The 13,513-nt window shown below is 33.6% G+C and overlaps 1 protein-coding gene across 2 annotated transcripts in view; it reads left to right on the plus strand.

Moving 5' to 3' along the window:
• spn-A (RAD51 recombinase homolog spn-A) overlaps nucleotides 1–13,186 on the plus strand; it is a 30,517-nt gene extending 17,331 nt beyond the window's left edge. For both annotated transcript variants that reach the window (XM_067269212.1, XM_067269213.1), the window contains exons 6-10: nucleotides 6,806–6,900; nucleotides 6,972–7,085; nucleotides 7,155–7,284; nucleotides 12,734–12,855; nucleotides 12,936–13,186. In XM_067269212.1, coding sequence (XP_067125313.1) covers nucleotides 6,806–6,900; nucleotides 6,972–7,085; nucleotides 7,155–7,284; nucleotides 12,734–12,855; nucleotides 12,936–13,059 — 585 coding nt within the window. In that variant the 3' untranslated portion in view covers nucleotides 13,060–13,186. The remainder of the gene's footprint in view (nucleotides 1–6,805; nucleotides 6,901–6,971; nucleotides 7,086–7,154; nucleotides 7,285–12,733; nucleotides 12,856–12,935) is intronic.
• Nucleotides 13,187–13,513: the final 327 nt, after the last annotated feature.

The raw sequence follows: 13,513 nt of genomic DNA on the forward strand, positions 1-13,513 counted from the left end.
ATCAAATTTCTTTAATTTTAATGAAAAATTTTTATCTTAGATTTTTAATTATTTTAAATCTTGTTGTTTGTAATATATATGTAAATATATATATATATATATATCATACATAACATTTGTATAGTTTTGTTTATTTATGATTTATTTAAAACAAAAAAAAAACATGTGCAAAGTTATTTTTGTTATTTTTTAGTATTATTTTAATCTTTTGTTATACTTCTGTTTATTGCTAAATTGGCAAGTCATACTGTATATTATATAAATCACAAATATAAATGTAAGACCCTGCTTAATGCTGATTCAATATAATAGTCTGCTCAAAACCTAAAAAATGCTCAAAATTTACTCTGATCCAAATTAACGCAGCATTTCATTGATTTGTATATAATATGATTCTTCACGAACACAAACCAATCAGCAAAAGGTGGCAATTTGTTGTAGCACTGTTCTTCTCTTAAATGTATGTTTGTTTTGTGCAAGATCGTTGAACAGAGCAGCATCTTGAGCATCTTGAGCAGAGCAGATCCACAAGATCGTTAGCAACACTCAATGGTTGTTTTTTTATCTCACTGCTAATTCTAATATGTTGTCAAGAAAAAAACAAAGAACTTTTGCTTTGCTATGGAAAAAAAGGTGATGAATATGTGAATCCAGAAGTTGAAATTGTATTTCAGGCATTGATGTCATTGAGTGAACCTTCTGTTTCTGAAGTTAAAAAGCCAAAATCTGTACTTTTAAGTAAGTGGTACAATGAATTTTGTATGATTCAGTGAATGGAAAAGCTATCTGTAAAGTATGTAGAGATGAAAGAAGTAAGATGGTTATGGCAGCCGATACAATAAACTTACAACACTCAAATTTTGTCTATCATGAACAGACTAGTAAACATAAAAGGGCACTTTTTGCTTCAAAACAAATAGGACAAATGCAGACTCATATTGATAAATGTGTAGATCAGGTCAGTGAACAGAATCTTGTTTTGTTTTGGACTGTTTATACAGTGGCCAAAGAAGAAATTGCAGACAGGAAATACCAGGCTTACATGATGTTACAAAAAGCCAATGGAGTTCAATGTATAACACAGTCTGATATCAATTTACATTAAAGTACAACAACAAGGATTGAAACCTGCATTTCTGATGTTTTGACACAGCAGCTTGAAAAGGATATAAATAATAGCCGTTTTATTTCATTGTTGATTGATGAATCTACAAATGTAGCTGCATCAAAGAGGCTGATAATTTAACAAAGATTATTTAAACAGCAACCTTAAATACACTTCTGGGCAAATTTAACTATACCACCTTACATGGAATGCAATACTGATAACATCATGAAAATGATTGCCAGTTTTTGGAAGAAGAAAAATTCAATTAACTAATATTTTAGGACTTTGCACAGATGGAGCAGCTGTTATAGCTGCTCCATCTGTGCAAAGGGAAAAGCATTGATGTTATTCTACTCTTAACTTCCATATTCCATCTACTCTGCCACAATGCCAATAATTCTTTATTTATATTATATTTAATAGTTTTAATCTTTGTATTATCAATGTCAATACTAAAATCATATTCAAGGCCTTTAAATACAAAACTTTGTTTTTGCCCAATTTTACTAAAATACCATTTCAATATTTTTTTATCAATTGGTAAACAATTAGTCAATATTTGGAGAGCAGCAGTAGAAATTGTTCCATATCCTTTTGACATCATTATCAATGTAACTCTGAGTCTTCATAAACTTATCTATGATCATCTATTCATAAACTTATCTATCTAATCAGCTATTTTTAGTATATATGTTTGTTTCTGTGTTCTTTATTGTTAAATATACATACAGTCTCTTGTTTATTGTATTTGTTAATATTTGACATTTAAATTGTAAGTTTATAAAATGCTGTTTTGTAACAATAAGGAGATATATCTTGCCGGTAAGCCCTTGGCAGGTATGGCGAGGGGAGTGTGGTGAGACTTCTGGCATGTTTGTTGAATTTTTGGGCAAAAATTTAACAAATATGGTTCCTCAAGCTTCCCATTTTTACCCTATACAGCACTGTGTGACTTTTTACCATTTCCCATACTAAAATCTCCACTTCATGGGAACCGTTTTGAGTTGATCGATGCCATAAAACTAAATTTGCTGCAAATTCCAAAGGGGTTTCACAAAAACTACTTTAAGGCACATTTTGAGAATTGGAAAAATTATAAGTGCATTTGCAGTGGGAGGAGATTACAGTGACTTCTCAGTAATATAACTTTAAAGGGACCAATGATAAAAGCCATATAAGTGAGAGTAGTACAAAAGAGAGATTGATCAACTTGAATGAAAAATGTTAAAAATGTAACCCTTTCAGTATTGATTTCCACAGTTAAAAACATTTCTTTTAAATTCAAAATATCAATACAAGGTTGTCTATGTTACCCAGAAATTAATATGCATATCCAAGTTTTGCTGTAAAAGTGGGTCTGCGGGGCTGAAGTATAGTATTGTATTGTATTTTTCTTTGTGTTAAAATCTCTATAAGGCAGAAACTGGAAATATGTGGATTTTGGAAATTTTGTTGGCTATCCAAAGGTTTCTTTGACATAGTTAGTTAGAATACATGTCATGGAAGCTTCAATTTGTCAAAATTTGAAAAATATGCATGTAAATAATCGTGGCTTGACACAAAATTCATACCAAAGTTATTCGGCTGCTATTTTAAAAAATTGTAGACCTATAAATTCCCACTGTCATCTGTCCATCTGTCCGTTTGTCTTTTCTTCCTTAATCTCGAGAATGGAGTTAGACAGATGAAAGTAGAGACCAGATATGGAAAACGTAGGCACAGGAGGCTCCGATTAACTACACACAGACTTCCAATGCAAATCAGAAGTCATGTTATTTAAATAAATAAAAAGTTTTTCCCAAAAGGCAGTAAATAATGACTGGCAGGACTCTGTGCCAACAGGAAAAGTATGATGTACAGGGGAAAATCAACTTCAAATTTACTCCAGTGATCTCAGACAAATTATAAAAACTTCATATGACACGCTTCCAGACTATCCATGTATTTGTAACTTTTCTAAATTGCTTTGTTGTCATGTTTGAGTGTGGGTATGATCATGTGCATTAAAACAAATATAAATCAACATCACTCAACTTTTAAGGTAGTAATGTTGTTTTTTTTTTTTTTAATTTTATTTGAGTGCACCACTCTGAAGTGAGTATTACTCTAAAACAGCGGTTCCCAACCTTTTTTGACCAGGGACCACTTTGATTTCATTGTTGTTAGCAGGGACCACAAGGTTTAAGAAAAATAAACTGTGTCAATCTAAAAATAAACTTTAATCAAAACTTTTAACATAAGTAATCGTTAAACTCAAGAGTACATTGCTTTAACAGTACTATTATAATAGAAAACATAACATTTTTAGTAAAAATTAAATTCAGTCTGTATCAAAATGGGAATAATAATTTAAAATGAATAAAAGTTTTAAATCTTTCGCGGAACATATTTTAGCTCTTGCGGACTGGTGGTCCAAGGACCACTGCTCTAAAACAATAATTACATACATAAAATGACAAGAGGTAGGTAAGAAAATGAACAATACACATACATTATCAAGCATGGTTAGCTAACACTGGAATTCAAAGAAGCAGTTAACCTTTTTTCATAAAATTATCTTTAATAAAATTAGAAAAATAAGCACACAGTTCCTTAATTTAAACAATACCAAACATTCTAAAAGAAAAAACAATATCTCACATAAACAACAACGTGTTAAATTTCACAACTGTTATAATTAAATCGTACTGAGGTCGGAAGGCATCACTGTACAGATTATAATGCCATTAAATTTCAAAACATATCTTTATAAAGCCTACACGACTAAATCTGTTTTATACATATCGGATAATTTAAAAGAGATTAAAAATTGCAGCCTGACACTGAAACAATGTCACAATAAATAGTTGCGTTGTTTCTTTATTTTCTCACCTCTTGATCTTGCACCATCTTTTGTAATTGTAATTTATCATTCATGTACTGTTTTCTTTAATAGTTATTATTATTTCAAGTATTATAAATTACATTATATATAAATCAGTATTTGAAAAATTATTAATATTAATTCTTTTTTATTCCATTACGTCTTTTTTAAATATCCCAATTAAAATTTTTATGCAAAATTTTTGTTCCATCAAAAGTAAGCGTTTCTCTCTCCCATGTATATGAGTTTTATGTTATTACCAAAAGTTGGTTTGCCTCATTATCTTATGATATTGCAAATTTTATTACTCTAATGGATTACACACACACATCTTTAGAATGCACTAATCAGAGAGATGGAGGAATCCTAGTTATCTTTCTCTAATTTTACAAGTTTTTGGATTTATTGATTCTATTCTTATTTAAATCACTGTCTATGCTCCTCACCCTAAGACGTGATTTTCAACTGGTGCGCCACAAAAATGTTTGAAGGTTATTATTCTCGAAAGAAGCCCAAAGAACAATAAGAGTATGTGTTGAAATTAAAGCCTCTTTAAATTGACCATACAAGTTCTTCATTGTTATAATTTTGCTTATGAATATATATATTTTTAACTACATTATGTGTATGTTTATTTATTATGTGTGCATAACATCAGGCTATTTCATTAAAAAGAAATTTTCTTTAAATCGAAAATGTATCTATAATTGTCCATATTTAGTTCAAATTATTTTAACTTAGAAATAGCGGACCATTGGGCAGATTTCTGAAGGCAATTATAGTGCCACTTTTAAATGCAAATGAAGACTTAATGTTAATTGCTTTTCTTATGTGAATGAAAATCATTCATTTTAATAACTATTGTTGTGAACTGCTGCTATTTTAAGAAACAACAATACTGTTTTATTTAATTTGCAAAAAATGTAGACAAAAAGAATTAGGTTAAGCAGTAATATGGTGATTTAAAGTCATGTTTGTAGACATTCTATCACATCATTTTTCGTGCAGAAATTTGATTATAGGTTCGAGTGTGCCACACACACTAACCTATAATCAAATCCAAAACAGTTGAAAAACACTTGCCCTAAGAGTGTCTGTTTTCCAAATCCTTCAGTTTTTTTATTTTCTTTTATACCTTCTGTTTTTAAATTTGTTGTGTGGCAATTTTAATCTTTCTAATGCTGTTTATTTTTAAAATGGCCAGAGAAATTACATTCTTTGGAAGGATCCATAATGCTTTAAACAAAGATTTTTATTTTTTTAATTTATCTTGGAAAGTATCTTTTCCATCAAGGGAATTCCTACCTTGACCTGGTATTCATTAGGAACTGTCTATCGGACTGCTTATCTATTTGCCTGGATGTTTCTCCCCACATACATTCTGTTAAAACAAAGCATTTCTTTAATGTACTACCCTTGTGGTCTCAAATTAACTGGAAAAAGTTGCCACCCATCTCCATTACATAAATTTTGTCACAAAAATCATTTACTTATCATCATAAAAAAAACTACGTAATTTATTTTGAAAACACTGAAACAAATGGAGAAAATTGGTAACTGCCATGATCTTTATGTATACCGTATCATCCAAAAACAGTAATACCGAGAATACCATATTTCTTTCCGGAAGATAGTGGAATAATTTTTGTCCGACCCCCACACTTTTTAGTCTTATGTACCTAACTTTTCTAAAAGAGTACCAAGTAAATTATTTCTTGTCCGAGACAATAATGTTTATGATGTGTACAATAATTTTAAAAAAAGATTTACCACAATACTTCCTAATGCCATTTTTTCTCCATTATCTCCTCACTTTTATTCATGCCTTTTCCTTTAATGAAGTTCTTGAAGCCATTAAATAACTCATTTAATAGCCCCGATCTAATTCCTGCTGTTATATATAACAGAGGGAAAGTATGGCAATTGGTCAAAAAATGCCCCCAAGATTTTAAATTCTTAACATTTCAAGGTGTCCTGCATCCAAAAATGTAAAAAAAAAAAAAAAAAAAAATGCAGATTTTTTCTGTATAGGATGTTTGTGCGTGAGGGGGCATGACTTTTGTTCACCCTCTTTTCAAGTTCAGAAACTTTTGACAAAAAATTATTATTTTGCAGGGAGGTTTGTGTATTAGGGGACCAATGCTATTAAATTTTGATGGTTAGAGGTCAGAGTGGGGAGATAATGGAGTAGTGTGTATCTCCAATAGGGTCGGACTTGATGATTTTACTGGTTATTAGCATTAACAATTTTTTAATAAAACCATCCCTACCCTCAAAATTAAGCATTTTGACATTTTATAATATTTAAAAAAATTTTTAACTATGATAACAGATGGCACCACCAAATGTTACCAGGAAAGTTAAACAATTCATTGCTGGTTATAAATCCTTTAAACCAATATCTGTAGTTATTCTATCCAGATTATTTTCCAAATTCATTCAAAATAGTTTTATTCACAAACAATGGTTTTAATTGAACATTCCTTTTGGAGTTCTTTGTGGAGAATGGAAATATTTTTCTTTTGCCTTGGAATCAATTTAGACATCATGCTTAATTTTTTTATATGCTTGTAAAATTTATTGTAAAGCAAGAATTCTCTATCTTCTGAAAGAAACTTGCTATCGGACATTCCTTCTGATTTATCACTCCTGCAACAGCTACTTTGAATATTATGTTCCATTTTTGTGAAACACCAGTTTTAAGGTTGTAAAATGGGAAATATAATTACAAAGAAGTTGATTTCAGTTGTGGAAATATTCTTTTAAGTTTTTAAATTCTACTTTGTATTTTATTTTTAGTTAAAGAACACATTTAAATTTTTTCATTCATTCAGTTGCCCATAGACCATAGTGGCGGGGAAGGAAAATGTCTGTATGTAGACACGGAAGGAACTTTTCGACCAGAACGTTTGCTGGCCGTGGCCGAGAGGTATTCCCATGCTCGTTCAACTTTCATTTTATTTTCCTTGGTGGTAAAAAATATACATAAAATTATTTCAGGTACGGATTATCCGGTGGTGACGTTTTGGACAACGTTGCCTATGCACGTGCCTATAACACTGATCATCAGAGCCAGTTACTTCTACAGGCTTCTGCTATGATGGTGGAATCTAGGTAAGTAGATGGACATTGCCAAATTTGATGTCAGCTTTAAGTTAATTGATGCCATTTTATTTTATTCAGATATGCACTACTTATAGTCGACAGTGCAACTGCTCTGTACAGAACGGACTATTCCGGAAGAGGAGAATTGTCAGCGCGACAGATGCACCTGGCGAGATTCTTGCGGATGTTGCTTCACTTGGCTGATGTGGTGAGTCGATAACCAAAAATAATTTATTTTCATAAACTTCTTTCTTGCCAATATTTGAATATCAAATACTTTTATTAAATTCTTTCTGATTGTGCAAAGGTTCAAGGCATAAAATGCTTACCAATCTTTCAACATCAATATACAGTAAAGCATTGTTTATCCGAATCAATTGAGGACTGGGGTTGTTCAGATAACCGATTATGTACGAAAAAATATATTAACCTATCTGATGTTGAAATTTTTCTCCGTTGCATGTCACTTCGTGTTGAATTTTTGTCGATTTTAAGCCTAACGAAAATTTTTATACTACTAATCGAGGCTATTGTATCATTAAAAATTATTTCTTTATTTTGTACAAACAAAATAAATATATTGAAAAATATAAAAACAAAAAAATTATACTTTAGAAGTTAATCTAGTATCAAAAACATTTGATTCAGCACAACACAGTCCGACTGGAAAGCTTTTGGTTAACCGGCTTTCGGATAAACGATGCTCTACTGTATTAGAGTTAAATACCACTACATAAAAATACAACCCCACTCCCAATGAACAAAGTTCATTGTTTAAACTTTCAAAAATTTACATACATATTAAACAGTGTGCTGTAAATAAACAAATCCTTTCCAGTTTATTTGGTCTAGCCAATGAGACTGTCTGTTTCCTTTCCCTCCACTCTGAAAGTGACGTTAACACATTAAATAAGCTAATCAGTGATGCAGTGCATCCCTGATTACCTTATTTAACATGGGTCTTTCGGATAGTGTTAGTTAATTGGAAAAGGAATTTTCTGAGCTGGATGATTGATGCTAAAATCAACAAACTGATAAACTAGGAGGTGTTTTTTGTAGTGTTGACCAATCTCCTCTTATGCAAATATTACTAGAGTTGCCACTAAAAACACCACAATTATACAGAAAACTGTTCAGAAACAAACTGGTACTAGTGCCGCTATGTCTTGTCTACCCAAAGTAAAAAAGCTTTTCTCAAACTGATTAGACAGGCACTAATGGACAATATCAAGCCAAGTTAGCTCAGGATGTCTGTTAAGTCTTTGCATTCAGTTGTAACTTCACTGTCACCCTTTGTGTTCAACACTAAAAGATAGGATATGTTGCATGGCTGCAGAGTATCTAATATCTAAGGTTATTATTTTCAATATTCTGGGTGATGCTGTCACCAGCACCTTCATTTAGGAATTCTACCATCAGAACACAGCAATTAACACTGTTACAGTTTGCAGGAATTTGGGGAGTTGCTGTATTCTTAATAAAATCAATCACCACTTATCAGGCACTTCTAGAATGGATGTCGTTTTGCAAATTAATCCCAGTTTAAGAAACGTGCTGATTCAACAACACGCAAGTGTGCAATGAATAACAATTAATGTCAATGACTATTTGTAACAGCAGGTCAGAGGAATATACTGTGGTTATGGCCAGTTAGCAATAGCCTAGTAAATACTGTACATAGAAAAACAACACTAGCTTCTGTATGAGTAATGGAGTGCACAGTGAGGAACCATGCTGCATCAACTGTGCAAATGCCAACAATACTTTACCTGATGGGAACAAACATAAGACTGACCACAATGCTTGCTCTTGACAATGTCCCATTAATGGATGAAAACACAAGCAGCCATTAGGACTAGCTATGAATAATACACCCATTCACACTACTAACACAGGCAGCTATAACATCATACAGATTAATGTATAGAAATGCAAAGCTGCTTGCTCCATCCTTGTTCACACTTCCACTACACAATGCCAACATCATTATTCTTCAAGAATTGTACTCCATACTCAACCTGACATTGACAAGATAGTCAGAAGATTGGATGGTCTTAGCAGGGATCATCACTACCTGCCTTGTTATCCAACACAACTGATTAATGATATAGTAAAATAATAAAATTAGTTTTTTTTATTATTTATGTAACAGTTAATATAAAGTCACAATGGAGCTACATGATATGGCTTCAATCCTGTCATTTCTAGCATAGATAGAACTCTAGACTTATAAGCTAAACACTCAATTTTCAGAAGCCCATTTTTTGGAAACACTTGAAAAGTAGGAACTATTTGTGTATAGGGCTATATGCTCGCCAAGTTTTGTTCAAATCAGAGATATGAACACCTGACAGTCTCATTGTAAGTCTGTTACTTGGCATAGTCCTCTCGATGACCCTAGGAACATCATAGTCAATGAATTCATGGCCCAACATAACCTCACCTCTCTAAACACAAGCATTCTTCTAAAGTATAAGTAAGCATATAGCAGGAGAAAGTTGGATTGATTTAACATTAGAGGTGTAACAGTGGTCAAGCCTATAGGCCAGTTATCTGACTTAGATTCTGCCAGTAACTTTAGGTACATGTTCATAAATATTCTTACTTCTAGTGATATTTCTGCTGATAGTTACACTATACAAGGTGGGCCAATGAAAATGAAACGGCAGAGTTATTTTATTCTCAAGGGGGACATCTTTTGCAATAAAGTCTGTTGTATTCAGAACTGCAAAAACAACAGAAAATTTTAAAAACTCATTTATTTTTTATTAACTAAACAAACATTTATTTTGGAAAAAAGTAACACAAACTATTAACAAACATAAAAAAAATCTTTTAAACTAGACCGCATATGCAAGGAAAAAAAATTAATAATAGTTCCTTTTTAAACTCAATGGTTAATTGTCACAATTGTCGATATTGGTCAGATAATAACCCAAGCATATTTCATGAAGTTCATAGCCAAACTCCGCAAAGACTAAGTGTGGGCCGGAATCTTTGGAGATCGACTACTTGGCCCCATTTTCCTAGATGGTAATCAAACAGGAGAAAGTTATTTAGATTTGCTTGTAATGTAGCTACTTAGATTTACTGCACTGTACATCCATTACTTGTTGATATCGTCGAATATGACGACCGATACTTAGAAGACCACCTTACTTTCCAACAAGATGGAGCTCCCCCCATTATGCAAGACCAGTTAGAGTTTTTGAACACTGCTTTTTCTGGGCATTGGATCAGACGTAGAGGTCCTTTAGAATGACCGGCTAGATCTTAGTCCTCTTGATATTTTTCTTTGGGGACATTTAAAAAGTAAGATCTATGCAACTGAACCAGGATCTCTTGAAGAATTACGACGAAGAATTATAGATGAGTGTTGTCAAATAACACCTGAAACTTTCCGAAGTGTAAGAAACCGTTTTGAGTATTATTGTATGGAGGCTAGTGGTGCTCAATTTGAACATTTATTGAATACTTGATAACTCTTTCTTATGTTTGTTACTTTATTTGAAATAAATGTTTGTTTAGTTAATAAAAAATAAATGAGTTTTTAAAATTTTTTGTTATCTGTTGTATTCAGAATAGCAAAAACTTTATTTGAAAAGATGTCCCCTTGAGAATAAAATCGACCTGTCCGAGCGATTTGCTTGGACGAACACAATAATTCTGCTGTTTTGTTTTTGTTGGCCCACCCTGTATATGCTCTAACTGGCAGAACTTTTGTGACATTTTTAGTAACCTGGGTTAATACCCTCACCAGAATCACTACTGTCAGGAAACATTAGACCATCTTGTCACTAGATTCACTGAAACAATAACTTATTCTTACGTCACTGCCTCTGAGCTCAGACAAAGAATGCACAAAAAGGTCCCTTGGTGATTGCCAAGCTGGACAGGAATAATCTAGTTAGAAGAATGAGGTGGCATGACTACTGTACCAACACCTGTGGTCAAATCCTTAGTAGTAAGTTTGCAAGGAAAAATGCCAGTTCCAGTTTCCTGACAGCTACCACTTGGACACGACAATACTCAATGGCTGTCAGAAGTTTGTGACACACTCCTCCTAACAACAACCACAACTTCACTTACATTGATGTTCATAAGACTATCTGTTTACTTATTGACAACAAAGCTCCAGGTTGTTGGTATAACCACTAGGATGATGGAATGGCCTTGAATGCATGTTTTAACAGTGTTTGTTACTCTCTTCAAAATCTGTCTGAACACATTGCTCTATCTTTCTTGTAAGTTTGGCCTTTTTCCTACTTAGTGGAAAGGGTTAATCAGTCTCATCATGCATAGATGCCAAGTGATCCTATTAAAGTTTAGGGCCCTGCATGAGAATCAGTTTACTGTACTTTTTGCTTTTAGAGAAGTCAGCTGCCATTAAATGATGAACACACCGCTGTAATCAGACCTGGTGTCCTTGCGTACCTTACACGATCATCACTGTCCTCGAAATTTTTACAAACTATTTCAGTCCTATTTTGGAATGACAAACACTACATTGTGCTGTATAATCATTCAGGGGTGTCCACGGGGATCCAGATCTGGTCCTGGACTCTTAACATTGGCTATGGGTATGACACTATAATTTTAACTTTTCATGGGGAACAGCAAACGCTTACAGGATATGTGAAACAACATTGTTCCACTAGCAAATAGTTTTGAAATTGTGCAAAGGCAGCTCATTAACACAGATAATTGTGAAAGAATGATTGTTGGTAGGCACAATCCTCTCATAAAGCAGATGAAAGAAATTAACTTCACATCCCATTCAAAACTAAAAAGACAGCAAATGCCCTCACTAGTATTTCCAGGCACACTTGAGTTTTGGTAGTGCTGGGTCCTAAGTCCCATTTATAGAAAGACCATTCAACCTTAATCCGTTGTGGGGTCACATCTGACCTCTAACAAATTAAGAAAATCATTTGGAAGAAGAACCTCATCAATTTGCCCTGATGAAATTATAGAAACTTGGGATGCTGCCAAAATTCCCTCTAGTCTAGCTCTGTTTGCCAACATAAGGAAATTGGCATAGGTAAAAGAATCCTCTCTACTTACGACTGCTTGCGCTTGACATTTATACTGACTTCTCCAAAACAGGTGAAGATGTGGATGCCACATTCATAATTTACTCTGATCCAGACCAGGAACTCACAAATGTGTGCTTCATATTAGGTCCCCACACACTTACATTTTCAGTGAGTCTCAGGTCACTCTAATGTTGTCTAATTCTCTGACAAGACAGCTAGGATCATGCCCACTACCAGTAAGCTCCCCTGCACTTTCCCCTAGTTTCACCCTCACTCTGTCTCTTACTGCTTGAAATTGCCATGACTGATGTCTGTTTAAGTTTGGCCTTGGATGATCTTCACTGCAAGAACAGGCTACACCAGGAACAGACTCCACTTAATTTTCCATTGCAATAGGTTACAAACATTACGGAAAGTGCCAATTTTGGTGCAGTGTGCAGGAAGGCCCAGATGATGCATAATTTTACTGGTTTGGACACTATAGATAAGGTTAGTTTCAAATTGTTGTGTAATGGTTCAGTTTTTGTCTCCAGACAAAGTGGAAATGAACATTAAAGAAAAAAGATGTTTTACTCTTTTGTCATCATTGTTCTGACTGATGGACAATTTATGCATTTACAGTTTGGTGTAGCCGTTGTCATAACTAATCAGGTGGTGGCCCAGGTGGATGGAGCAGCCATGTTTGCAGCAGATCCAAAGAAACCCATAGGAGGAAACATCATAGCTCATGCTTCCACCACCAGGTCAGAGAGATTCCTTGCCAATGATTTCCACCATATTTGTGAGTTCTTTTGTTAATGGATGTTTATTTGTATTTTTACAGACTGTATCTGAGAAAAGGCAGAGGAGAAACACGAATATGCAAGATCTATGACTCCCCCTGTCTGCCCGAGGCGGAGGCTATGTTTGCCATCAATGCCGACGGTGTGGGCGATGCCAAAGACTGATGGTGTTTTTTTTATGATTGTATTTCTAAATCTAATTTGAGTATGCATAAGGTAGAGCCTGAAAATATAACTATAAAATTTGTATTATTTTTTCCCAAAGAATAAAAGACATTTGTTTTTCTATGAATTTTAATCTGTCAGTGGTTCTCAGCCTGAAGATCCACCACACACACAAGCAAAAGGACTAATCGAAACTGTTCTGACATTGACCTTCAGTGAGGTGGAAATATCTTTGTGATCCAAAGTGTCACAAGTTATATTCGTCTTCCCTTCTTTTATGACAATTTCTGCGTGGAGAACCAGTAAACTGGTAGCATTTTGCCCATTGACCTTATACTCTAAGCTATACATCCACCAAAGCCGAATTATCGGGCTAGAGTCGGCTATAATAAATAAATAAATAGATCGGACCAAAGGTCCAGGTAGCGTAACTGGTAACGTGTCTGCACGGATA

The sequence above is a fragment of the Centruroides vittatus genome, unplaced genomic scaffold (assembly GCF_030686945.1).
Source record: "Centruroides vittatus isolate TY-2023 unplaced genomic scaffold, ASM3068694v2 contig_347, whole genome shotgun sequence".
NCBI classification, from domain to species: Eukaryota; Metazoa; Arthropoda; class Arachnida; order Scorpiones; family Buthidae; genus Centruroides; species Centruroides vittatus.